Source organism: Penicillium crustosum, assembly GCF_028827405.1.
Source record: "Penicillium crustosum strain IBT 35664 chromosome Unknown utg000002l_segment0_segment0, whole genome shotgun sequence".
NCBI lineage: Eukaryota > Fungi > Ascomycota > Eurotiomycetes > Eurotiales > Aspergillaceae > Penicillium > Penicillium crustosum.
Window position 1 is genome coordinate 1648228 of NW_026623123.1, and position 26142 is coordinate 1674369.

Below are 26142 nucleotides of genomic sequence, written 5' to 3' on the forward strand. Positions count from 1 at the left end.
GCCTCTCCTTGTTGTGATCACTCCACAATCCTTCCAGAAGTCATACGTGTAAGCTTCCACGGGTTCTGGAAAAAAAGAAAAAGAAAAAGAAAAAAACGACCAATGCGCCCAACGTGGCGAGTTTGAATTTTCGTTCCCCTGAACTCCACCACGGAACACGAGGAACTCTTCCATGATTCAAGATACATTTTTCGCCTACTCTTCTAATTCTACGGCGTACTCCGTACCATTTATGTGTATACTCTATTCCCTTATAAGATACTAACTCTTATATCTATTTCCTAATTCACGATAGACTCTTATCTCCCGGCCACTAGCACGCCATCCGAGACCGGAATGTCAATCTTCGACCCACGGTTCAGTGGTATTATTACTCAAGAATGACTAAACCAATACCAATAAAATACACGATAAGGCCGTGTCACGGCATTCCCTCCCTTGCATCGAGGGTACTCACTCTTCCAAGGTTGCTAAGGTCGCTAAGGTTACTTTGTCTTGCACGTCATCTAAAACCCTTCCCCTGTCACCTTAATAGTAACTTTGTAGTTAATAGAAACTCAAATCAAATTAATAATCTATCGGTACACTCCGTACACTAGTTAGGGCTTGTGTTCAATGCCAATATGGCCCTGCCGATCATTCCAAACCCGGTTCTTGAGATCAGCTGTACCACATTGGAATGTCACACAAGCTTGTCTTAATGTCTCTCTAGAAGGAGTAATTAATATTAATCTCTACATACTCGGGACTCGTGGACGCGTATGTGGAATTCACAGGGATTCGGCAAGGTACAACGTGCAACGTGCCTATGAAAGAAAAGACGGCTGAATTTGGTGGAGGCGAAATATGTGTAGACACCCGAATAGTCTTGGAAGTATGAAAATAGTAATAGAGTCTTAAGTGAACAAAATTTTCAATTCAATGCTACGCTATATTGTATATTGTACTCCGTATAGAGACATATACAGTAAAACTGGTAAGGGACTATATATCCGAACGGTGTGACCGAACCCGGAATTGCCCAGACCTTCTAGAATTCTAGAAACCCTCATCGAAGCACTCTAGTTCTGCCTATCCACCCGATCGCCACATCCGTAAATCCTGAAAGAGGAAAAACGAATAAGACATTAATATAGTGAATGATCTGACCCCCCCCTGGACGGACTCAAGTTCCACACCCAGTCACCCGTGGAATCAGAGTTTTTTTTTGGTAGATCCGGATGTCGCCACTATCATGATTCATGTTCTGTTTCCCGAGTCTACCCATATTGTAGAACGCATACGCATTTCTATGCATGCCAAGCCACACCATCCCTCGCGGTTGACATGGAGATCGTGATTTACGTATTTTCCCCCTAAGATGGAGTACAGTGTTTGGCCGAAATAATGGGCTCATACGGAGTACCTTGCGACATAACCCACATCAAACACCTAAATGTGGGTGATTCTGCCGATTGAAACCGAGGGCCAAGACTTGGGAGCTGGAGAGAGATCTGTCCGGAGGCTTCTAAGGACCTCCGGTCTCATAGATCCACTTCGTCTCTTCTCACCGTAGATAAGAATATTCGAGTATTGTATTATATCTGTTATCACATACAAGATATACAAGATATACACAAACTATGGGGTTGTCATTCGAACCATAGATTGTGTCATAGACCTTTTGTCACGAACGCTCTGGACTGGGATAAGGTTAGTGTGAACATGGCTCAATGAAGCTTGGTCTGCCTATCACCTCACATTTTGGATTTGACAGGTCGAAGATATAAACGTCAAGGCCATGTGCCACGTTTGGATTGCATGACAGAGGCCAGAACATGGAAGATGAGTGATTATAGTAATAGATCCTACCCAGTTGGGTTATGGGGAGGCAAATGCAAGACTGGATCATCCCTATTACTTGTCACCTACTGAGTCCATCTCCAGGCCCAGACTAACAGAATAACCAACTATCATTGCAACCTCGACGGTCAGATAGCAAAAACAGTCAATCTTTTTTTTTTGTGTTATGCAACTAATAAAATTTAATCGGGGCACAGACCGTTGGAGGAACTGTCAAATGCCATACGATATACAGAGTAGAAATATGTTGTACGGAGTACAATAGAACAAGAGAACACCTACAGCGTGCAGATAGATAGGTAAACCGACCAGCGGCATTCACCTACGTTGCAATGCAATGCAGCAAAAAGCAAAATCACGCACGTCAACCCCAATAGTAAAAAAACACCTCAGCGCGATAACGCAGCACGCAATTACCGCAGCTATCCCAGCAAAGCCCAACCACAGATCACGAATCGCAACATACGCGCCTTCTAGCAAAGACCAAGTTAGTCCCATGGAGCCTATCCACCACCTAGGTATTGTGTAGCGAAACGGGGGGGGGAAACCACGAATCCGTATTAAGCAGGGACAGGGATACCAGCGATTGCATAAGATATCCACCCCCAAGGCCCCCTAAGGCCCCCCAAACCCCCCAATTTTTCGATCGTCTCCAGGCTAAGACTAAAACAAAATAGTCCAAAAAGGAAAAAGGAAAAAAAAGGAAAAGATCCACAATTTTCCCCGATGTCCACGGCAAGGCGAAGACAGCAGCCCACATCGATGCGCACGGGATCAGGATGCGCCCTTACCGTGGCCGAGCTGGCCTTCGGTTCCCCTTTTGTTCTTCTTGGCGGAATGGACAATGCGTCTAGAACAATTGGGTTTTCCCGTTTAGCGAGGGAAGTGGATATGTGACTCTTCTCTTTTTGTGTTTTTGTTTTTGTTTTATTTTTTGATTAATGGATCGTGTCTTGCTGTGTGTTTATGTATGGGGTACATTTCCATTAGGACGCTACTGTACGTCCTAACGCTGGCGGGGAATTATTTTGCTAGTTGCTAGTGGGAATGGGGGTGAGGCTTTTATTTTCCTTCGCGTGTTTTCCCTTGCTTTTTTCTCTCTTTTTTTTTCCCTTTTTTTTCTTTTTTATCCCTCCCGTGTATGGGGTATTCGATGCACTCCGGTTCCTTGGGGTTGTGGAAGGCAGATTGTGGCACATCTGCAGATGGCTTCAAGGATTATCACCATGATTACCACCAGGATGTTTGCTGTAGCACCTACGGGGTAGACATGCCGTTTTTCATCACTGACTAGAATGAGGGGGTGGACAGGGGTGTGTGTTATAGTCGGTATTGACTCGTGCATCTACGCCCACATTACTAGTACCTGCACGATCCTTGACGATAATCCCATCCATATCGATCACCCTTGGTGTCTTGCTTGATTTGCTATGTTGTATACACAACGGTCTGCCTATTTTTCGGTCTTTCCAGCCGATATCATCTGTATAATTACAATTATACCACGTATTCGACGCAATGTACTCCGTACATATGTAGGTAGCTACGCTGTACAACATACATGTACAAAGTAAAACAAAGGCAATAGCCAAGCTATAGCTAAACAAGAGTCAAGCAAGGAGAAAATATAATCAACTAAGCAATATGCCCCCGGATCGACCCCTGAAACCTTCTTTAGCCTGTAATATCGTCTCGACAACATATGATGTGCAGCCGATTAGAATGGAGTTACTCAATCATGACAGGGATCGGGGTAATAATGGCAGGGATCGAAATTATCACCGAGAACTATCGTAGACAGTTGAGCCAGTCGCAAAGCAAGAAAATATTGTCCAAGAAGAAGATTGCAGATCCACACGGGATGATCACTGATTTGGAAGAGAAGCAATATATAACGCTGTTCCAGACCAGTAAGACACCTCCACAGCCCCTTCTAGCTGGACTTAACACGAGAACATTGCAAGATAAACAGAACTAAAATACTAAAATACTAAAACAACTAAAATACAAGGAAGAGTCAACCCAAAACAGCACAGCGTAGTCGATCAGACGGCAGATGCCGCAAATGACCTCATTTTTCTCCACAGTTTCAACTGCAATCTTGATTGTTGATGGCGTAGAAATACAAGAATATGAGATAGTTAATATGGAATTAGCAGCAAAAGAACGATCGAGATCGACTCTAGACTCGTTTCAGATCTCAGCTCGAGTTATTTGGGGACTGTTGTGATGATTCTGGGCTCTCTGGAGGTACTCGGTTCCCGGCGCTACGTGAAACACTCACTCAGCTTTGGAGATTGCGAATTTAGGTAATTTATTTATCGTCAGATATGGGAACGGATGTGCTTTTTCCTCTTTGTGGGGAATCTGTTTGAACTAGCTTGTTCTAGGCTTGGTCTTATCACCGTAGGCGCTAAAGGTCATTTCTTATTCGGGTTTTTATTGGACCCTCAACCACAGATAGCTATGACCTTCGTGTTAATTATGGACATAAGATAAGCGACTCGATATACAATTCACAATTCACGTGGTCACCGGCTGCTATTGCGTTACCATATACGACACATGCTCTCCGGTCTCCGGAGAGTCGGGGTACGGGTGTACGGACCTCGGGAGTATATGCTGTGCTTACTGTCTAGGGAATAGCTGTTTCATATAACGCGCCTAGATTGACCTACAACATACCATATTGTGTCAATTGAAATATCTATAGTTAGAATTGGTTGATCGTCGCTTTTGTGAATGTGTACAAATATACTCCGTAGTGTGTGACGGGCAAGTCGATCCCGTACTCCATACTTCGGATAGCATCGGCTTCCACGCACATCACTTCTATAAAGATATTCAGCATCACATGCAGGGTTTCAATAGCCCACACCATCCTTGGATAGTATAAAGATTATGCATAGAAAGGTCTCTTGCGCAAAGTATGCCTTTTTTTTTACCGTCTTCGTGTACACCTAAAAGACACCTAAAAGACACCTGAGAAGGACACCCAAAAAGGGTATCCAAAAAAGAACACAAAAAAATACATGACAAGCCCGCATAAGAGGCTAACTATTCTTGTAATAACAAGGTGCAGTTAACCCTAGTTATACCAAAGTACCAACTGCCTACCCTTATCACACATATACGAGTATACGGAGTACTCAAGTCCACTATACTACATATGTAAACACCCCAAAACAACCCTGCCAATAACCCAAAACCAAGCCCAAGCTCAAACTCAAGCCCAGCTTCAAACCAATAAAAACACCTCTCACCAGCCCAGCACCTAATCCCAAACACCCAAGCCAATCCGAACACAGGAGAACCAGCCCATCCCCGCAGAAAGCCCTCCACCAATCCACGCGCATCCATGCACCCCCAAAAAAAGCAAAAAAGCAAAAAAAAAGCAAACGGGAAAAAGAAAAGAACCAAAAAAAAAGGGAAACTGCTCTGCCTAGCTTCAGCCACGCCAAGACTAAATCGCCAAGCGGGGAAGGAGATAAATGCGGGGAATATGCATTGGCACATTCGCATTAACACTGGAAACACACCCCCATTTACACTATACACTTTAAACATTACACGTTACACTATAACAGGGGCCTATAAGCCCACTGCTACTCGACTCTGACTGGCTGCCCTGTCCGGCATCTGAATTGCTCTGCAAGGTGGACCGAAAGTAGTTCCATGAGCGGGGTTGATGTTTATCCTCTGGACGACGTTGGGTATATATTAGGATTCTGGATGCGGATGCTCTTGGGTCTTGGCCTTGGTTGGGTGGCTGGTGCATATCCGTATTCCCTTGTTGACTGTTAATTCACTGCGTATGTAGGTACAGTTCTGTGGGTGTCATTGGTGGACCGGGGACTGCGCCATAATCGAACGACTTTCCTAGGTTCTCTGGGGTTGGTCTTGGATTTTTATTGGTTGTAGCTAAAGTACGGGGGTGAGCGGGATGGGACATGGGTATCTGTGGACTGTGCGGGAGGAAGGGCTTGCTTATGGCTTGCTTATTGGGTCATGGGGTTACTATCTCTGTTGGTATCTATGCTTTATGGCAAGGGATACAAGTTTCTGTGATACTCTTGGATATGGTGGGGTTAGAGTTTGTGTGTCTGTCTCTGCAGAGTCTGGGGATGATGATCAATGATCGACGGGGTTTTACACAGTAAACTTGGTGTTAACAGCCTATGTTGATGGCTTTTGGTTAGCAATTGAAATCATATGATGGTTATTGACACATTCTTGCTAGTCTCAAGATGGAGATGCCGGGCAGTGAGGTTACTTTGCTTTACATTTCCCCATGCACATATTCTGCACTACTGGATTGGGCAAGGGTTGTCGTCGAGACATACTACTTTGGGCATATCATAGAAGGATGTCATGGTCTCTGGACTACTCCACCCCGTTTCAAGAAGGTTACTCTGTTGGGCGACCCTACGTCATGCTATGACATGCCACGGACTGGTGATCCTTGCATTAGCGTATCATGTAGAGCTGCAGAATGGTCACGTAGTGTGGCTGCACACAATGTTGTCAATTGGATATCAACCGAAAGCTTATGATTGTGAGAGCGAGCAGAGAAGTGGCGAATTGGAGATGTCAATGAAGGATCAATGGTATTGAAAAGGCCATAATACAACGGTGGGATATACATAGTTTGAGAGCGTGAAAAGGTGGATATGTATTCTATACTGCTACTTCACTTGTGTGGATAGACTTCCAGCTACTTGACTTCATGTATAGTCGTAGGCACTATCTAGTTTATGTAGAGCTATATATTTTTACAATACTAGCAAGGCAATTGATGGTACCTTCGAAACACTCCTTTACTACTAGTTGTTCTATAGAAATATACCCCCTGACTCTACAGTGTCAACATGATATGACTAAGAGGATATATGGCTATTGGGTTACAACAGAAGCCTACATGAGACCCCTTTCCTGCCTAGTGTATGCCTGTAGAGCATACGGTCATGGAAATGACAAAGGATATAAACAGATTTGATTTCCGATCCATGTGCCAGCTTCGGAGGCATATCGGTATATTCCCCACCAGACCAACAAGTATAAATAAAGCCAATGAAACCACGTAACAAACTATCGATCTATAACTATTGCCAGGCTAGACCAAGAGAGAGGATATAAAAATGCAACAGCTCTTATTACAGGAATTATTTATATACGCCGTACGAATAACTGCAAAAGACGTGTAAGAACAAACCAAATGAAAAAAAAGAAGAATGCTATCTTATGCCTACCAGTAACAAAAAACTCGCTTCTCAAACAGAGCAAGAAAAGACAAAACAACAAAAGACAATTATAGACATGGACGATAGATCTTTGGAACAATCAAAAGGCAGAGCACGCGGTTGATGGGAAGGGGAACGGGGAAAGGGACGGGGATATATGCAACATGCTCTTCCTCCAGTTTCTGCATGCAATAATAAAAACCACGCAGTGGAAAGGAATTTTTCTCCCCCAGATGCACACAGGATGGGAGGGAATAGCAAGAATGACAATGACAGGATCATGGTAGACGGACCGGAGGAAATAAAGCACCCAAATAGAAACGAGAGTTGTCCGGTGTGCTTGTCCAATTGAGGAACGGGACGAAATGAGACCGAGAGATGTATACTAGAGATATGGACAAGCATGGCCCAAGACCAGTCGATTCTGATTGTCATCTGCCGTAACCCGGTTCATCCCCAGGGTGGATTTGTGTCATTGAGCCTTGCCAATTCTTGTGCGGGGGTTGAAGCTATTGATCCAAGTTGTTTGTCTCGTGAGCCAGCGCAAGAAACAAGGCCCCAGGGCGGCGTGCCGCAAATCAATGGCATCGAAGGATCAACCGATGAGTACCCGCCCATTTGAAAGACTAAGGGTTGATATTAAACGGTGCACGCCGGATATAGTGACGAGACGAGGAGGCGAAATCGAAAATACAAGACAAAACTCTCACAAGTTCGCCGTTCCGAGTCGTAGCACCATGAAAGAGTGATGAGACGTAACATCAATGAGAGAAAGGTTGTTCCTACCCACAGTCAAATGTATAAGGCTGAAGGATCGAATGGGACAAAAAAAGAGTATGGCCAGAAGGTGATATAGGCCGAGAAGCGCGATTCTTGCTCGGCGAAGCGGCGCTAACCACTTGAACACAAGGTAAGAAACGAGCGAGAGGTGAAAGAAAACAAGAATAAAACAAAGAAATCCCATGCAGACCTCCTTAGGCCATTTTCTGACATGAAGGGCAGGAAGCAGAGGTGAAAGCGTGGCGCGGTAGGTCTAAATGCGCCATCGCTTCATTTGACTGGAATTCAACCTGGATCCTGAGATGAGCTGGGCGCTCGAGTGACGCAGCACAGCTGAATCACCTACCGCAGCACAGAGCCTTCATCAACTTCTGTGTGAAAGTGGGTGGCGATTCAGGGGTACCTGGGGCACCAAGGGGTTGTTGGCTACTCAGCCCCGGATTCCCTGGACTTCCGTTCCGACCGGGGAGGTGGGCGTTGGAGTTTTGGAACTGTGCCTGAGTTGACGCGGCCGGAGTCGATGCTTCCACCCCCGCGCTCTGGCGTTTGGGAGGCATGCCGCCGGCGCTTGGGCGCTCGCGCGTCTTTCCAGCTCCAACTTTGGCTGGAGAAGGAGGCGGGGGCTGCGCGGCGTTTAAACGGTCGGCTGTCACTCCCGGGCGCTGGCTGTTGCGAAGCTCTCTTGCATGCAGGTCGCGACCGGACGAGCCCTGGTGCTGATTGTGGAGATGCGCCTGAGATGAATAGGACTTGTAGTCCCAGCCCCGTCCGTTGTTGAGCTTCATCCAATCATACTCGCCATCCTCGACTTCACCGGCGTTCTTGAGAGCTTGTGTCAAGATATCACGGAGATAATCATAGTCAGGAGTGTCCTCGAAACCAAGGTTGCGGACGTAGCTCAGGTATTTGTTAAATTCTTCTGGCGAAGTGATCAGTAGCTGGAGATGGATATGGAGGAAAGTGAGATAACATACCTGGATAACTATCGCAAAGGTCCTTGATTGCCGTCGTTTGCTTCTTCTCACCAATCTTCTCGTACTTCTGCTTGTTGGTAGCAGCCTTCAGGCCCTGCCATGGAAGGCCACCCCGCAAGAAGTACATGAAGACATGACCGAGAGCTTCTAGGTCGTCACGTCGAGATTGCTCACGGCCCAGATGCGTGTTGATACTCATGTAGCGAGCAGTGCCAGACAAGGACTTGCGCTCGCGGTAAGGGATGTGTTGCTTGGTCTTGGGATCGCGGTATTGCTTGGCCATACCGAAATCAACCACGTGGATGACGTTGGCAGCCTTGGTTGATGGCCGGCCAATAAGGAAGTTGTCTGGCTTGATATCGCGGTAGATGAGGTTCTTCTCATGAATGGTTTGGACGCGCGAAAGCTGGTCACAGTTAGCTATGGTTTGTATTGTAACGTCAAGCAGGAAAAACGCACCATCTGTTTGGCTACCATCACGACAGTCTTTGTAGAGAAGCGGCGGTTGCAGTGATCGAAGAGATCCTCCAGCGAAGGACCGAGGAGATCAATAACGAGGATGTTGTGGAGACCCTCCTGCCCGAAATAGTAGACATTGGGAATGCCAGCTGGTATGAGGTTAGAAGAGCGTATAACATGATATCTCGCTAGAGGGAATACTCACGGCATCCAACCAGAATCTTGTATGTCCGGTACTCATCGCGGAGTTGAGGAGCATCGCTTTTCCGGGGTTCCTAGTTTCGGGTTAGCCAGGGGGATTTCATCGCGACGAAGGAGAAGGGGAACATACGAATTTGATGGCAACCTGCTGGTTGTTCAGGAGGTTGGTGCCCTCAAAGATAACACCAAAGGAGCCTTCACCGATCTTCTTGCCCACACGATAGTGGACACCCACTACGTTCGATGACGAGGAAGCCATGGATTCGGGAGTGAGGATTGTAACCCGCGGAGAAGGGAAATGGTTTCAGGGACGTAGACACGTGATTGATGCTATCACTGGGCGCAGTCAGCACACACGAAGCCGGGCAACGATGAGAGCGATATCAAAGAGTCTGGTCACATACATCACAATGACCTTTATTTTTTTTGCGACCGAAGAGTAGCTCTAACAGGCTCAATGGGATCTATTCGCCCGATAGTCGATGTACTGGTGACGGGCGATGAAAGGAGACAGGGCGGCAGACGGAATGCACAATCGGGACAAGATCAAAGGGACGTAGGGACGTATAAAGCCGAAGCAACCAAATACAAGCGGAATTGGCAGTGCTGAGCAATAATTGAGGCGGTCGTGGGTCCTTTTTTGACGGTCGGAAGACGAGCTGGGGTTCAAGCCGGGGAGGAGGTTGTAGACAAGCCAAATAAAAGGGTAAAAAAAGGAGAAAACAAAACAGACAGTACACTTCGACCTACTGCGAGTACGAGCCGCACTGAGCAGTGGTTCAAAGATAGACCAGAGGACCTGAGAAGGGGGAGATGGAGGAGAAGAGAAAGGGAAGGTGCAACACTAGGAGAGAGAGAGAGACAGACAGGGAGCGGAGGGTATTGGGTGCGTATTGGTAAAAGACGCTCTAGAGGGGGAGTGCAGGAACTGGCGGTCACAGCTGTACAGGGACTGTATGGTAACTTTAGGATTGGGGGAAATCTTCTCTGAGACCTGGAGGCCAATAGTCTTCATTGTTCTCTCCATACTCTCAACATAGTACTATTATTAAAGGCCTGTCCTTATAACAATGAAATTTCAACATTACTAGGAAAAGCCACCAAATTGGCTCTTGAATATTCCTATCTTGTACTCCGTGCCTAGCTCAGACCTCGGCGCTTCCGAAGCGGCTCAACCTTCAGGGCTGCATTAACCAGGCACCAAAAATATCAGGGAATACCTATATGTAGCTATGTAGGTATGTACGGAGTACCGGTCACTTCTATGGGTAGAGGCACCCTTTTTTGGAGAAAGAAATCAGAATCGGGGTCTGAGCCCGAATCGTATACATATAGAAGACAGGCCGATTCATTTTTTTTTCTTTTCCATTTCAGGGGAGTCCCCCGTCTGGAATCGGTCTGGAATGCCGTTAATCAGGTAATATTACCGTTTTGGCCAGGAACTCTCTATCAACTATCTAGGTATGTATGTATGTATCGTACGAATGTACGAAGTACAAACTTTCTTTTATGGTGTACTCCGTATATGATAGTTAACTACTCCGTAGTTACTCCGTACTCCCTAAGTTAGTTATACGTCTAGTAGCTTAAAATATGACATGTCCAACTAGATACTCCGACTGTTTTTGTTTTTTTTTTTATAAAAAAAACCGTTGGAATCTAAAGAATCTAATCCTAGTATCGTTACATTATAACAGATATCGTAACAAACGGCTCCTATTGATTGCACCCTAATGGTCTTCGGGAATGTCCTCAGCTTCGCTCCCAAGTTCATTCTCAACCATGTCTTCATCACTGTCCTGGCCGGCATCCTCATCGTCCTCATCATCATCTTCGTCACTGCTGGACCCACTGCCTTCACTATCGTCACTGTCAGGGTTGTAGTCTTCCTCCTCTTCATCCTCTTGGTCTTCAAGCTCCCGCTGGGCTTTCTGAAGTTCACTTTCATCTTCACCAGCTCCCTCAGCGGTGGGTGCCGCTGCGTCCGCTCCACCGGCCTTATTGACGTTGTAGACCTTGGCGCGCCGCGCCTCGGCGAGACTAGCATCTTGGAGACCGTGTCGTTTGATGTAAGTATCAATTCCCGAGAAATTATCCTGATCAATCATCGAAAATTCGAATTCCTGGATATCTTCTTCGGAGCCATTCGTCGGCCGAGCCATGACATTGAGATTGAATGTCCGCTGGAGGACGGATGTGTATGAGACAGAGTCAACGGTAGCAAATGAAAAGAACAGAAGCGGTTTCTTGAATGCAAATAAGATACCCGTAGAAAGAAGGAAGAGGTAGCCTGGCGCAAGCCAAAGTATGTTAGAATGATCGGGGTTAAAACCAAAACCACAATGGCTTCAAGTTAAATGGAGATATATGGATATAACATACCTTCTTTACTACCGCGGAATGCCTTGACATGGTATGCTTTCTCGCCCTTTCGGTGCGCCTCAGGCATGGCACTAACGAATTGCTTATCATCAGGGCGCACAACATTGGTGTGAGGCATGTTCTCATTCAGAATTTTGCGAATAAATGCCTCAGCCGATTCACCGGGACCGTGGCCAAGCTGTTCCCCATTTCCTGAGAATGCAGCCTTGGCTGGTCCATCGGCTATCGTAAAAACCATAGCTTCGGAGGCTGTTGTTCCCTCGGGCGGGGGTGTGATGCCATCGGCGTACTCGGGAATGATGCAAAAATTGAACTGTTTCTGTGTCTTCTCCGGCACAGGAAGACAGAGGGCATGTCCTAATTTAACAACAAGTGGTGTTAGTAACTGTTAAACTATTTGTTTTTTATTATTATTTTCCGGTTCAAACTCACGAATCTTGTCCATAGAAACACCAAATTCAATCTCTTTCGTAGCTTGGTTCCTTGCCCGAAGATACTTATGCCCAGCAGTGATCTCAAGCGTAAGCTTCTTCCTTTGTGGTGTAGAGAATGAAACATCTTGAACATAAAACAGCACTGGCGCATTGCCATCTTTCAGGTTGACTGTCGCCTGCGCAGTCTCCCCAGAGTCTCCATTCTGAAGTTTGCGCTTTTTAGCGGCAGGTCCATCAGCAGCTGGGGGCCGCGAAGGGAGGGTAGTGTTGGCAGTCCTGGCCAGCAGGCTGGAGGTATATTTCGCAAGATCTTCGAGTAGAGGTTTATGCTGTGGTGTTGTGCCTAAACGATGAAACCCATTGGCGACGGTCAGTAGGTGTTCGACGGACTCATCGAATGGGGATGTGGGTGCGCTGTTGGCTACGCACCGATCGCATCGTAGACTCGCTTCTTCAGCAATGGTTCTGTCGCAAATGCCTCCTCGATGGCGGCGATGGGCGCGCCCTTGGAATTAATTGAGGCAAATGCCATGATTCTTTTTTTGCGACTGCTTTGGTTCAGAAGAACAGCAGTGCAGGGAGATGCAGGTTAGTCGGAGAATTGGGGGATGAACGTAAGGGTGGACCCGAAGTATCCGCATTGACTGGAACCCTAACTTGGGATCATGTACGGATATCTTCATACTCTCTATGATTTCAAAAGATACAAATCCGACATAACTTAATCAAGAAATAGATATATAAGTGAATGCAAAGCTTCATACTAGAATACAGTGGTGTGTGTACACAATGCTACAGGAAAAAAGACCCCCTCTTCCGACTTCCATCTTCTTCGCCCAATCAAGCTGCCTGCTTGGACTTGGACTTAGACTTCTTTGGCTTCTTGCCACGCGATTCGTTTTGGATGTGGTTGTTAATGAAGTTGATGGCATCTGGTGTCAATATCCCATTCCCGTTGGCATCCAAGTTCGCTTTTCTCGCTTCCGCAAGCTGAGCAATCTTCAAGTTTTTGGCATCTGTCTTCGGTGTCATCATGGAGACAGTCTTTCTGTATTCCTTGCGATAGTCCTCCTTCATCTTCTCTTTGAGGTACTCCGGATCGTGTCGAGTGCGGAATCTGGAGTATTTGTTGCGCAGCTCATCAATGACGGTTGAGGGCATAGGTGGCTGCTCCAGTGTAGGTGTGAATGTGCTGGCTTCAACTGCCATGCGTGTTGTGTCCATGTCGCCGTCAGTGATGACAGGCTCTTCCTCCAATGGCCAAGGAATTTCGATGTCCAAGCCGGAGACATAGCGAGTGAATCTCGGGAGCTTGCTGTGCTCACTTCGCTCGGTGTAGGGCCCAGCGGCATAAGCGTGCTGGACAATGACGTTCTGCATCTTTCCAGTCTTTGTGTCTTCCAACGGAATAACGTGTCGGATGTCGTCGAAGGACACGGGGAAGGACTGTGGTTGGGTATCACCGGTGTGTCCCATCCTGTCTTTGGCCCATTCGGGAATGACCACGTCGGCCTAATTGAGGAACAACAGTGAGCGTTTTGTTTTAGTGGCCAAGAGGTCATTGGCTTGGATGAGTGATTCGCTGGAGACATACCATGTTGATACCCTTGATGAGGACAGTCTCACTGTCCCGGTTGACCTGCTGAATCACATTGATCTTTCCCTGATCCCGTCCTCGCACAACGCAGACCCGGTCACCTTCGGCGAAGAGGACATGCCTCCGTTGTTCGTGTTTAGGGAGGCGCGGCGGGTGCAAGACGGAAGCATCCTGACCACCATATGTAGTACGCTGCAGACCAGAGTCTCTCATGGGAGCAAGAGGCCCCTTTTCCCAATCTTCCCAGCGGTTCTTTCGTGCTTCTTGGAATTGGCTAGACAGCGCGGCGCCGAAGTCCTTCCGTGCCCGCCGAATCCCAACACGCTCCAACAATTCCTGTCGTTCATGAGCTTTGTTGGTTCTTTTAAGAGCTTGCTTCCGCGCCGAAGCTGTCCGTTGGATAACTCTCTGCATATTGGGTGTTGTGGTCCAGCAATGGCCGAACGTTGTCTCTGCCTTAGAATCCCCGATTCGCGGATCGAAAATTGAGGGTGTCCGATGTACCACGTGATCCAAGGTCAATATGTATTATGTCAGCAACAGCCCGCGGCCGCTGTAAACATTGAAGTATACCGAGACCAGCCCTCATTTTGGATTGCTACATGCTAGGGGCCATTTGAACAAAGTTTTTCTTTTTTCTTTTCTTTTTTCATTATTTTCTTTCTTTGAAATTTAGTTACACGCAGCCCTCTCTATTTGCAGGGAGAAGAACACTCCTCATGAAAAAAGTGACAATGAAGGCCGGGAATGATCGACAGGTCTCAACAGCACCAACGAAAGCTGATCTCGATAAACCCCACAGTTTATAGATATATCCCTGTATAAGCAGCCCTCCATCAAATGTCATGGTCACACTGGAGGTCCCATCATGCCATCATGATACCAAAGGGATATTCGGGCAACACCATGATTAAGTTTTAAGTACGGCCATAAGAAACCGATAGAATGCCGATGATGAGCATAAAGAACGAAACCATTGGCTTTCCGATTCTTGTTGGACGCAAGAGAAGTCGGGTCAAAGGTAGGCACCGCGCACTTCTTGTAGAGACTGGTATGTTGTGTGTTCCACGGGTATCAAGGCGTGGAACTGGATTGAAGAGTCCTTTTTGTGAGCCGCATTTGCTCATGCATGTGTTTTCGTCGTGATTAACTTATCCCCGAGGTATGGGTATTCTTTGATCTACCTGTAGCCAAAACTGAGTTTGAAATGAGGAAGGAAATGTGTTATGGGATTGTATTTGTACGGTTAGATCGATCGTCAGGTCCACCAGACCACGGCTATCGAAATTGTGAATTAACCTATATTATTGAGCGGTAAATGAATCGACACTGATAAATATTTCAAGCGTGCATAGATTCTGTTGGCGCTGGACGAAGCGCTAAAGTGCTGGAAAGGATCATGCCCTCCTATTTTTATTCCTAAGAAAACGACTTAACGGCTTGTGGCTTGTGGGCGCAAGCTCCATGATTTGGCCCCTGTTTACTATTTTTAGCCGGCACGGCATAATGCAATCATTGGAGCTGGTAACATATCAGCTCCACTTTCAAAACAGCAGCTTCAAGAATGTTGTCAGGTCGTGTAAGCCCAGAAGCCAGCAAAGGGGGTAAGGGTTTGATGATTTGGTTGGGTAAAGATCAAAATTCCATGATTTAATGACCCCCAATGATTCGATAACGCATTCACATTAGTTGAAACCCCCCTAGATGCGGTAACAAATGAGACGAGTTTTGCCAGCAAAGAGGCCAGCAGAGATTATGAGATCATTGAACAACACTCACCTGTAACGTAGTTAGTACATGCCGAGAGCCTCCTGGGAGGGGTAGATCAACGCCAGAAGCAACTCAGATGCAGGGAACTATCGGAGCGATCTTCACTGGACGAGTCAAGCAGGTTGGTTAAAGGTTGCCAGTGTACTCCCGTATCTGTGTCGGTAACCGCGTAGGAGACACTGCCTGTACAGGCTTGCACACCCCAGTAGGGTGGTACATCGTACATGAAATTTGTGGACGTGGAGTTAAGAAGATGTCATAGTAGCCCTTTGTTTTTCTATGCGGTGAGTGTTGCTGGATATGTAGGTACTTTGAGATTTCCCCGTAAATGTTATTGCTCAAGGTCTCAAAGAGAATCACATGAGCCATTGAATCACTGAAAACTAGAGGATATTAGTGAAATCCAGAGAAGATAGCATCATCATCGGACGGAACTGATATCATATTTTGCTCATATCAGATACCGTGGATTTCATAGCCACGGGTGGCTGTGCTGTCTGTGTGGACAAAGAGCAACCAAGTGGGCCGGATGATGTGGATGGAGCGGGTTTTTTTTGGACCTCAGCCACACATATTTAGGGCTGTGTACCCATTTAAGTTCTCTTTTTCTCTCCTCTTAACCTTGGAAAAGGGGAGAGGTGTAAGCCACATGTAAAATAAAAAAGGGTAGCCTGAAACTCAGGGGGTACACATAGGGTATGCATGTGTGTGTGTGTGTGCTCATTGTAGACTGTAGACACGATAGTATGCAGTAAACGTAACGTACTTCAAATGTGTTATGGACACATGCATACCAATACCAAATGCTGTACAACTGTATTGTGCCAGTACTTTTAAGGCGACCACATAGGTCGATACATCTGCTACTTATGTACAGAGTAGGTTACGGAGTACGGAGTAGGTAGACCTTTGCAACTTCTCCAGGGGGGAAAAAAAGCCACAATACCAATACACCCAACTGGCAATAACAAATACCGTATACTGCCACCGCCCTCCGTTGTCTGGCCTGGTCTTCTATCTTTCTCTCCTCCACCTCCAAATCATCATTCCATCGTCTTTTTTCATCGCTTCCCATCGGAAATACCTACTCCATCTTCTTCATTTCTCTAGAGCTATTGCTGCTGGCACTAGCTGATTTACTGCATTAAAAACTACTTCACCGTTGCGCCTCTGAACACTGTATGGGATCACCCTTTTCCTTTTCCCCCCTCCTCGGGAGCCTGGCTTCGCCCTTTCTTCTTGATCGTCTTGTCTCTGTCAACCCCTCATGCCTGTAGACATTCTTCATTCTTGAGATTCTAGGACTTGCGGGGCCCCCGGGTGCTTTGTTGCTTATTTGCCCCCTATACTGACTTGTTCCTTATCAAGATGGCCGAGATCCGTCGCAAGCTCGTCATCGTTGGCGATGGTGCCTGCGGTAAGACCTGTCTGCTCATGTGAGTACCGAAAGTGGCTCCCTTATCGAGGGCGCTTACCCCATCCTCCGCGTTTACTTTTTTTTTGGTTCGGCCGCCTGACTTGAAGTTCACAGTGTTTTCTCCAAGGGCACCTTCCCCGAGGTAAGCTCCTATCCATGCTCGAAACCTCGATTCCCGAAATCACGACACAGGAATATACGCCGGAGAAGCATAATTCAAGAAGGATAATCTGACTTTGTTTCCGTCAGGTCTACGTCCCCACAGTCTTCGAGAACTACGTCGCCGATGTCGAGGTTGATAACAAGCACGTCGAGCTCGCTCTTTGGGATACTGCTGGCCAGGAAGATTACGACCGTCTCCGTCCTCTCTCATACCCCGACTCACATGTGATCCTGATCTGTTTCGCTGTGGACTCGCCCGATTCGCTCGACAACGTCCAGGAGAAGGTGCGTGTCTCATCTCTAATCGATTGCACATCCCGAAGCAAAGAAATGTTTGGGTGCGAAGTGGACTGAATGTGCTGACGTACCACAATAGTGGATCTCTGAGGTCCTGCACTTCTGCCAGGGTCTCCCTATTATCCTCGTCGGCTGTAAGAAGGATCTTCGCGACGACCGCAAGACTATTGATGAGCTTGCCAAGACTTCCCAGCGCCCCGTCTCGCAAGACCAGGTACGCCTTCCCGGCCCCTACAGCGATCCAACATAACTAATATATAACTACAGGGTGAGGAAGTCCGCAAGAAGATCGGTGCCTACAAGTACCTTGAGTGCTCTGCCCGTACCAACGAGGGTGTCCGTGAAGTCTTCGAGGCTGCCACTCGTGCTGCTCTCCTGAAGGCCGTTAAGGGCAAGGGAGGCCGCAAGCCTGGTAAGGGCTGCCTGATTCTCTAAACGAACTAATTGTTGAGGTGGTCCGGCTCGAGCGAAGATCATATGTATGAGAGCCTCCACGAAAAGCAATTGGTGACGTTGTTCTCGGAAAGGAGGAGGGCTTCATGGCCTGCATGCGAAATTGTGGATAATATCGAATCCGGGCACCCGAGTCGTGGAGGTTTCCCCCCCACAATTCAGCTGGTCGACCTTGTGTTTTTCTTTTGCCTTTATTTGCAGAATTTGTCTAGGGAGGCGTTGTCTTCATCATAACCCTGTGGGCTTTTCTTTTTCTTTTCCTCTCCTCGTTCCGATGCCGTGAATTTTTCAAATGCCAAACCACCGCGTTGAGGTGGCAATTATAGACCAACCGAAAAGCATCGAAAAAAAATAACCCAGAATTGGAACAGCCAGGAGATGAAGAGGGGAAGTCATTCAGTGTAGCACCGGTTGTGCAATTTGGTCAACGCCGTGACTCGCCTTCCCTGGTCGAGTTCCCCCCTGTGTCATAGATTCTTGTCCCTGCGGTTATCTCCCCATACGCGAAGAGCTTGATTCGGCTTTTACTGTTTTTCTCTCCCTCCTTTATTACATTTGTTTTTATGTTACAGCTTATGCATGGTACTGTCTATTTCCATCTGATGTGTACTTCCTTATGCGTAATCCCGTAGTCTGTGTAGCCAAGAGTTCATCAAGCTGTAACTATGTCAGTCCTTCCAACTACTAATTTATTTAAACAATTTCCATATCTATGTTCAAACGATGTTGTTTATAGCAGCATATCTATGTATGTACCTATTTCTAGAGAAACACATACAAGAAACCCCACACTCTACTCCACCAAGCCACATTCCAATTACCGATTCAAGCTTAGCAGACCCTCAATATAGCGCCTAGCGTCCATGCCAAGCCCCTCAACCAGCTTCGACGGCGCCATATCCGCACGGGAAGACCCCGTTAACCCAGCGGAAGAAGAAGCGCCGCCTAGATCACGGAAGAAGCGAGCGCCACTGCTGACACGGCCATGGCTCGCCGGGGAGATGTAGTCACTCGCTTTGCGGACGAGGAAGGCTTCCTGGGGTAGAGGAGCAGAGTGCACTTGAGACTGATTTGCGGAGAAGGAGCCATCGTTGTTGGCTAGGGATGAGAGGGCGACGGATGAAGAAGTGGTGGATAGCGCAGTTGGAGTTTGGGTTGGGCTGTGTGGGATGCGGACCCAGACGACCCACCATCCGCGGTGGGTTTTGCTTGTTCGTTCAAGCTCCTGCGGACGGGACCTCGTGTCTGTATATGTTGATAGGAGGCGGTGGTGGATTGCTAGGCTTTCAATGCGGGACCAGGGTGGTTGGGTTGATGATTGCGAGGGCGAGGGGGTGCGGGATGGTGAGCTGGTTGGTTGGGCGGAAGAGGAGGTGATGCTCGTGCTGGGGATGTTTGGGATAGAGGAGCGGATGGTTAGGTTAGATGGGTCGTAGACCAGGTCGTAAACCGGCTGTGTTCGGGTCGAGAAGCGTTTATTGGGGTCCGGGGAGGTCTCAGACATGGCGATTCGAGATGCTGCCATTGTTGGGGATGTTGATGATAGCAGGGGTTTCTGAAGAGGACCAAGTTGGTGGTGCATGCTTGAGTATAGTGATGGTGATGATAATGTTGGTGTTTGAGGATCAAAGAGGAATGTGAACATGAATGGTTGATTCTGGGGTGGTGTATTAGTGAGCTGATTTGGATGGAATCCTGAGAAGACACATACCACATATATCACAACTTGGAGCTTTGTCGGTGTAGTATCTGACCCATCTGCCAGGTGGACATGTAGTGTTCTATGCACTATTCGAGTCTTGGGCTTGTTGTTCTCGAATTCGGGCTCTGGGCTTCCTTCTTCTAAATCATCCAATTTTTCTAGATCATCACGAGGTCCAAGAACGAAACGACCAGAAGGACTGTTCTTCGTGCTGCTTTGGGGTTTTATGCCGGCCTGAGGCGATTGTACAGCGCCAATGGGCTGATTCCGCGGGGTTGAGATATTTGAATTGGATTCATCTCGCATTGGAGTAGAACTTTCAGGCGGTGTAGATGTCGACTTTGGAGAGAAACTCCAAGAGGAGCCATATCCAAGAGTGAGGTATTTCATGACCGCCTCGGTTGGAAATCCTGAATTCTCGCTGCTTTGGTCGGTGCGAAGCGGCGATGCCTCATTTCTTGTTCCTGCTTGGTTCTCCTCGATAACTTCCGGAGGTGGCTGTGGTGCCGCTATTATGAGTGGACGAGGTATGCCCGGCTTAAAATTGTGATCCGGCGTGGAGGGCTGAGGAGAATCTTCCGAAATTTGCCTTCCACGCTGCTTTCGTGGTTTACGGCGGCGCAGCGATGTTGGGTCCCGCCCAACTCCATACGCAGCATCCCCAAACCGATAAATGCATTCCATCCAATGTGATACATGCGCCAATGAGTGCCGAGAAAGAGCACCGACACCAGTAAATATCACACCATCGGATGGTCGAGGATCATTATCTGCCCCAAGCCATTGACTTTGGTTATTTGAGCCTGCCAAAGCAGGAGACCCATCGAACCGTGGAGACGGATCGCCAAACCTGGAGACAACCAAGTCCACCAACCCATCAGTCCTTGTCACAAAGTCTTCAAGTACTTCTCTTTCCCCGCTGCCCCACTCTTCCTCCCCGACGCCGATCCCCAACTCTCCTCCCGCAGATAGTTTGATGCCATTATAGATTTCGACAATTGGGTTTCCGGTCAACAGAAGTTCCCAATTCCACGCAAAATTCTCCCAGAAACGCTCAAGAAACAGACAAAATGTGGACCTGCCGACTTGATGGAGGATGTCGTCCAATTTGAAGTCATGGTGTAGAAGGAATTCCGAATGGGCGCGACGTAATTGCTGGATCAGTAGAGGCGGCGGTCCCATCTCTCGCGATGAATAATGAAATGCCGGAGAGTCGGATAGTCCAGAGGATCTCTGGGGTGTATCGGTGGGAATTCGGGTCAGGTCGATTGACTAGCTTAACATAAGCTTTGTGATCTGTGCCGTTGTCTCAACCACTTACGGCAACAATCCACCAGTCCTTCTCCAACTCAAGTAGAACGACCCGCGATTTATCTGTCTCAACATATTCCAGTGTCTTGCCAGCTGAGAAATTACTGTATATCAAGCACGATTAGATTGGTTCATTTGCGGGGTTTGCGGAGATGCCGACCTCGCAAAGTTGACCATGCCCTGCGCCAGACCTATTTGGCGCAATCTCTCATTCCCTTCATCTTCAGGGCATTTGTTTGCTTCACCTTCTGCAGTGGAGCCATCGATGCGCCGTGCATAGCTCGATTTCGAAGTATAGAACACGATCTGGTCCGCTATCGTCTCGTCGGTAGGTCCAAGGGTCGGATTATAGATGGCAAGGTAGGAAAGTTGCGCTGGAATCACCGAATCATGATCGCTTTCGTTCATCGCATCGTTGGATGGCGTCTGGAGGTCGTACCAGACAGGAAACAACGGTAAAGGTTGAAAGACAGATGCATCTGAAGTGGGATCTGGGGTGGATGCTGACATCACGTGGTTTATCGATAAGCTACTATGGAAGCTTCAACTTTCCCTCCTGGTGTCTTTTCAACTGCTGGTAATTATCCACCAGAATTATGTGGATTATTCCAGGTCCAGGGAGCCTACGTTTTTGTAGGAGACCGGTGGTCCTTCAAGGGCTCGCCTTCAGGTCATATGCTACCAAGACCTCCGATCCACTCCGCATTCTCTTTTGCGGCTCTGATGAATTCAGTATCGCCCACTTGAAAGCTCTCCATGCATATCATTTGAAACAACCGGAACGTATTTCCTCCATTGATGTCGTCTGTAGACCTGGAAAGAGAGTTGGAAGAGGACTGAAACAAATCCGGGAAGGTTAGCTTCAATTTACGCTTGAATGGCCGTGTTTGCTGATTCAATTTCCCTCAGTACCGCTAAAAGCGGCTGCATCTGCTCTCTCCCTTCCGATCCATGAGATTGACACCTTTACTGGATGGACAGTACATAATACCAAAACCCAAGCCAATTGGTGTATTCGCTGACTGTGCTAGCCCCCGTCCTCCCCGAACGGTAACATAAACTTGGTGATTGCCGTATCATTCGGACTTTTTGTTCCACCACGCATATTGAATGGTGCCAAGTATGGAGGCTTGAATGTGCACCCCTCGTTACTACCAAAGTATGTGATTTTTACATGCTCAATTAAAGAGGAAGACGACTGATCTGATTATTTAGCTTCCGTGGTCCTGCACCGCTTCATCATGCTCTTCTCGCCGGCGAGACCACTACTGGTGTGACGGTTCAGACCTTGCATTCAAAACACTTTGACCACGGAGTGATTCTATCACAAACGCCGGCTCCGGGTTTCGAAATCCCCAATCCAGAGTCATGCACTGTTCCCGAGTTGGTGGATTTTGTTGCACCTAAAGGAGCAGAAATGCTCGTGGAAAGCATTGAAAAGGGTTTATTTGTCCCTCCCATTGCAAATGCTGGTGCTGAACAGACTGGCGAGTTGAAACACGCACCTAAGATCACACCACAGGACCGGCACATCAACTGGGTAAACTGGACCTTGGAAGAAATCAACAGACGTAACCGAGTGATTGGACCTCTCTGGAGCAAGGCCCTCTGTGCAAGCAATCCTGCAGATGGACCTCTGTCATTCCAACAGAAACGAGTCATTCTCACAGATACAGAGGAGGTTGACCCTCCTGAGGGATGCGATTCGTTCTCAATCCTCCCTGGTCTGCCGTTTACAAATGCTTCCCACCCTGTAGAGCCAAAGAAGTCACGGAAGCTATACGTTTTTACCGCTGATGGCAAGGTTCTACGCATCAACCGGATGAAAGTGGAAGGCGAACAAGATGCAGAGGGCCTGCGAGCCGCTATCAAAGCTCGCATGTTTGGTGATCGAGCATTCCAATATGAAGGTCGGGAACTGACTCCCTTCCGCAACCCTCTTGTATAAATATGATAATGTTCAGTGTACTACCACCTATGTTCTAACAATACGACTCCGTTTCCTCACCTCTATTAGATCCCGAAGCCAGAATCTAAAAGGATTGTCAGTTTCAACTCAACCCGCTGAACCCGAGACTCATACCAATTTGAACCGTTTGACCGGTTATAGAGGCATTCTTGGCCAAGGTAATAAACATGTCCGCGCAGTCTTCCACCTCGGGCTATAGCGAGATTTATTAGCGCACAAGGTCCTTTGTAAGAGTTAAGGGAGACCAGAATTGCTTACCGCTCGCTTGAGGGTTGTCGCATTTGTCCAGCTCTCGATTTTATCGGACGGGAAGCGTTGACCCTGGGATATTCTCAGTATTCGTCAATGCTAGCATTGAGCATGTGTTACTTACCCATTCAGTGAGCAACAGACCAGGAAGAATAGCATTGACGCGAATTTTCGCGCCCTGGCTCTTAGCAAGACATTTCATAAGATGGATAGCTGGGTGATACAGAGTCAGTAACCAAACAGTGTGATCTATAAGAAGGATAGCATACATGCGGCTTTCGAGACAGCGTAAGGCAAGCTGCTTCCACTTGGCGTGGCGCCCTGGAAAAGACGCAATTAGTATTTCAACGTTGCTATATTAGTGGAAATTTCAAGACCATTTGGCCTGTTTTCGGCAGCTTACCGCAATTGAGGCTGTGATGAGGAAAACACCACCTTCAGGGTTCGCATTGAACGTGGGCAAAGCTGCCTTGAACAGGTAAAAGCTGCTCTTGACATTGACCGACCAGCACTGGTTCAATAGTCAGCCTAACAAGAACATCTATTCACCGAGGGCGCATTCGGTACCTTATCCCAGTCATCGTCGTCCATGGCATCAAGATCACCGAAGTTGGTCATTTTTGTCCATCCCTTCTGGTATATCAGCATTTTCCATCCCTCTTGGGATTGACCGTATAACTCACGGCATTTGAGATAATAATATCCAAGCCACCCAGCTTCTCGATTGTGGTTTTGACAGCATTGATGCAGTCATCTTTGACTCCAGCATCCTGTTTCCAGATGTAAGACAGTGTCAGTGGATCATCTCTAGACAAAATATGCCCTATTTTATTGGATTTGAGTGCCTTACGCCTTGAATAACCACTGTCTTTACACCATATTTGGTTGCAATGTCCGAGGCAAGCTTATCCGCAGCCTCCTTGTTGGACATATAGTTGATAGCAACGTTGCTTCCCTCGGAGGCGAATTTCTCGGCTGAAAGAGCACCTAGCCCTCTGTTTAACCAAGTTAGCTTGTTGACCGGAGTATAGTTTCACGCTCAAATTGAAGCTTCCTACCGAGAGCCACCGGTGATCAAGACATTGCGACCTGACAAGGAGTAGGGCATGGTGGGTAGAATTTTCAATTGCTTTGTTTCAAAGAGGAGAGATAGAGAGACAGAGAGACATAAGATTGAAATATACAAAAGAGGTTGAAGAAATTACCGAGGAACATCCGATGCGGGGTAGGTGGGAGTCATAACAATTAATAGCCTGGAATTAACATGAGCTTTGAAGAGTCATTAGATGACTGGAAGAGAAGAAGTCAACCACTTGCCTCGTTTTCTCGGAGCTTTTCTCAGTGGTTGAGGATTAACTTCAGCTTCGATGTAACACACTAACTATGCCCAGGTGTAATGGATATATCCAGTCAGACAGTCCAGGCACACGGGCATCCTGCATACGATTGCTCTGGTTTTGGGTCATCTACGTGGGAAAAGAAAGGGATATATAGTCTAGCATCTACGTTGACGGTGTGTGGAGAGGGAATTAGTGCGGAACCAGATCCCACGCTGCGTGCCAATCGATTCATTTGATTCATTGCTTACCTAGATAACTACCTGGTGAGGGTGAGAGCATCATATCTTGCGATATCTGCAAACTGCAAATATCAGATCGATGATACTGTTAGAACAAACTAGGCCAATGTAGATATGAAGCGCTTAGATCACAAGCCATCCTGCATATTGCGTTCTCTTCATCCCCCACCAGGCCCGTCGTCCGGCTTGGGCAGGCCATTGAACAAGAAAACGGTCGGCCAGAGGCAACAGCAAGACGCCAGAGGTACTGAGAGAGCTCACCCGGGCCCATGATTCGATGTAAATAGTCCGCAGCTTTGGTGCCGATGTAAACGAGGAGGGTGTTCGCAGACCTAGACACAAGGCAGTGCATTTGGCCAAACGTAAAAAGAAACGGATGAGTTTTGCGCCTGCGACAACGCACACTGCCGTAGCGGGACCGTTCGTGAGAATTAGATCAGGGTAAAGCGAGATGTACTCCTTTGGGAGCTTTTGGTCTGGGTGTAGTCCGCGAAGCACATTGAGACAAGCCCAGAAACATTGAAGCGTAGAGAATGGCGCGGTGAGATAGGATTGATGGACTCGTCGGGCACGTGGCACTGTAACAATAGTGTAATTGTTGTTATGGGCATGGCCCTGAGAACTTTGTACATGTTGAGCCTCAAAATCCTTGGCTTTGTCTGCACTGAAGTTATCTCCGGAGCTCACGAGGTATGTCCGATACGTGTAGATTTGGGGGTCGAAATTCATGCGCTCAAGCATGTAAAGCATCTCAGCTGTATGACCACCACTTCCAAGGACTACCAAAAGGTGGGTAGGAGATCCCCTTGGGCGACATTTGGGGGGAATGGTATTCTGGGAGATTGTGAGGGAGACGAGTAGGACCTAGGAGAGATAGACCAGTTAGATTGATGCAATTGTACGAGTAAAGGGTACTCACGAGGAGTATGCTGGCCCCAAGTGTAATGACCAGGACAAAACACCACAGGAGCAAGTTCCAGAAGGATAAAGAAGCAAGAGAGAAGGTCATCTTTGCCCACTTTTGTATGGTCTCCAGGGTTCAGTGAGACAGCCTGAGGATTTTAGTGTATCATTATCATAATAATGGAACTGAAGAATAACAGAAAGAGAAAGAAAAGAAAAAAGAAAGGTAATAACAATGGCAATAAGGTAGTCAAGTGTAAGTTCTTAAGTGCAGATCTTCCATAAAATTGGAGTCGCGGTACTCCATACACGTCCCCCGCACGTGCAAGCTCCGACTGGTTTTATTTTCCTCTCTTTGGCATCCGGAACCCGTCTCCCTTGTTTACACCAACGCTGTTACTTGCATTTATTCCCATGTTAC

The 26142-nt window shown here is 47.4% G+C and overlaps 10 protein-coding genes across 10 annotated transcripts; 4 read left to right on the forward strand and 6 right to left on the reverse strand.

Moving 5' to 3' along the window:
- Positions 1 to 3580: 3580 nt before the first annotated feature.
- Positions 3581 to 3954, forward strand: N7487_004150 (uncharacterized protein; the record flags this gene model as incomplete). Its single annotated transcript, XM_056871897.1, has 2 exons — positions 3581 to 3752; positions 3854 to 3954. 2 exons carry the CDS (start codon positions 3581 to 3583, stop codon positions 3952 to 3954), a joined length of 273 nt encoding a protein of 90 aa, XP_056729617.1.
- A 3531-nt stretch (positions 3955 to 7485) lies between these two features.
- N7487_004151 (uncharacterized protein) lies at positions 7486 to 7704 on the forward strand (the record flags this gene model as incomplete). Its single annotated transcript, XM_056871898.1, has 1 exon — positions 7486 to 7704. The coding sequence occupies one exon, from the start codon at positions 7486 to 7488 to the stop codon at positions 7702 to 7704; it is 219 nt and encodes a 72-aa protein (XP_056729618.1).
- Positions 7705 to 8147: 443 nt separating this feature from the next.
- N7487_004152 (casein kinase I) lies at positions 8148 to 9755 on the reverse strand (the record flags this gene model as incomplete). The annotated part of the gene is made up of 6 exons (XM_056871899.1): positions 8148 to 8152; positions 8209 to 8778; positions 8837 to 9242; positions 9296 to 9444; positions 9501 to 9570; positions 9627 to 9755. 6 exons carry the CDS (start codon positions 9753 to 9755, stop codon positions 8148 to 8150), a joined length of 1329 nt encoding a protein of 442 aa, XP_056729619.1.
- A 1471-nt stretch (positions 9756 to 11226) lies between these two features.
- On the reverse strand, positions 11227 to 12844 carry rtt106 (putative negative regulator of DNA transposition (Rtt106); the record flags this gene model as incomplete). Its single annotated transcript, XM_056871900.1, has 4 exons — positions 11227 to 11786; positions 11879 to 12235; positions 12311 to 12655; positions 12742 to 12844. 4 exons carry the CDS (start codon positions 12842 to 12844, stop codon positions 11227 to 11229), a joined length of 1365 nt encoding a protein of 454 aa, XP_056729620.1.
- A 308-nt stretch (positions 12845 to 13152) lies between these two features.
- Positions 13153 to 14323, reverse strand: N7487_004154 (mitochondrial 54S ribosomal protein uL24m; the record flags this gene model as incomplete). Its single annotated transcript, XM_056871901.1, has 2 exons — positions 13153 to 13824; positions 13907 to 14323. The coding sequence occupies 2 exons, from the start codon at positions 14321 to 14323 to the stop codon at positions 13153 to 13155; spliced, it is 1089 nt and encodes a 362-aa protein (XP_056729621.1).
- A 2225-nt stretch (positions 14324 to 16548) lies between these two features.
- Positions 16549 to 17990, forward strand: rho1 (Rho family GTPase RHO1; the record flags this gene model as incomplete). Its single annotated transcript, XM_056871902.1, has 7 exons — positions 16549 to 16557; positions 16811 to 16858; positions 17048 to 17115; positions 17211 to 17238; positions 17346 to 17543; positions 17635 to 17769; positions 17823 to 17990. 7 exons carry the CDS (start codon positions 16549 to 16551, stop codon positions 17988 to 17990), a joined length of 654 nt encoding a protein of 217 aa, XP_056729622.1.
- Positions 17991 to 18825: 835 nt separating this feature from the next.
- Positions 18826 to 21531, reverse strand: N7487_004156 (uncharacterized protein; the record flags this gene model as incomplete). The annotated part of the gene is made up of 4 exons (XM_056871903.1): positions 18826 to 19665; positions 19720 to 20982; positions 21032 to 21125; positions 21182 to 21531. The coding sequence occupies 4 exons, from the start codon at positions 21529 to 21531 to the stop codon at positions 18826 to 18828; spliced, it is 2547 nt and encodes an 848-aa protein (XP_056729623.1).
- Positions 21441 to 22969, forward strand: N7487_004157 (methionyl-tRNA formyltransferase; the record flags this gene model as incomplete). The annotated part of the gene is made up of 5 exons (XM_056871904.1): positions 21441 to 21598; positions 21659 to 21876; positions 21931 to 22001; positions 22053 to 22180; positions 22237 to 22969. 5 exons carry the CDS (start codon positions 21441 to 21443, stop codon positions 22967 to 22969), a joined length of 1308 nt encoding a protein of 435 aa, XP_056729624.1.
- Positions 22970 to 23034: 65 nt separating this feature from the next.
- N7487_004158 (SDR family NAD(P)-dependent oxidoreductase) lies at positions 23035 to 24347 on the reverse strand (the record flags this gene model as incomplete). Its single annotated transcript, XM_056871905.1, has 10 exons — positions 23035 to 23054; positions 23105 to 23183; positions 23249 to 23311; positions 23364 to 23452; positions 23509 to 23560; positions 23643 to 23750; positions 23807 to 23869; positions 23923 to 24009; positions 24090 to 24234; positions 24298 to 24347. The coding sequence occupies 10 exons, from the start codon at positions 24345 to 24347 to the stop codon at positions 23035 to 23037; spliced, it is 756 nt and encodes a 251-aa protein (XP_056729625.1).
- A 594-nt stretch (positions 24348 to 24941) lies between these two features.
- N7487_004159 (glycosyltransferase family protein) lies at positions 24942 to 25827 on the reverse strand (the record flags this gene model as incomplete). Its single annotated transcript, XM_056871906.1, has 2 exons — positions 24942 to 25682; positions 25738 to 25827. 2 exons carry the CDS (start codon positions 25825 to 25827, stop codon positions 24942 to 24944), a joined length of 831 nt encoding a protein of 276 aa, XP_056729626.1.
- Between the last annotated feature and the right edge of the window lie 315 nt (positions 25828 to 26142).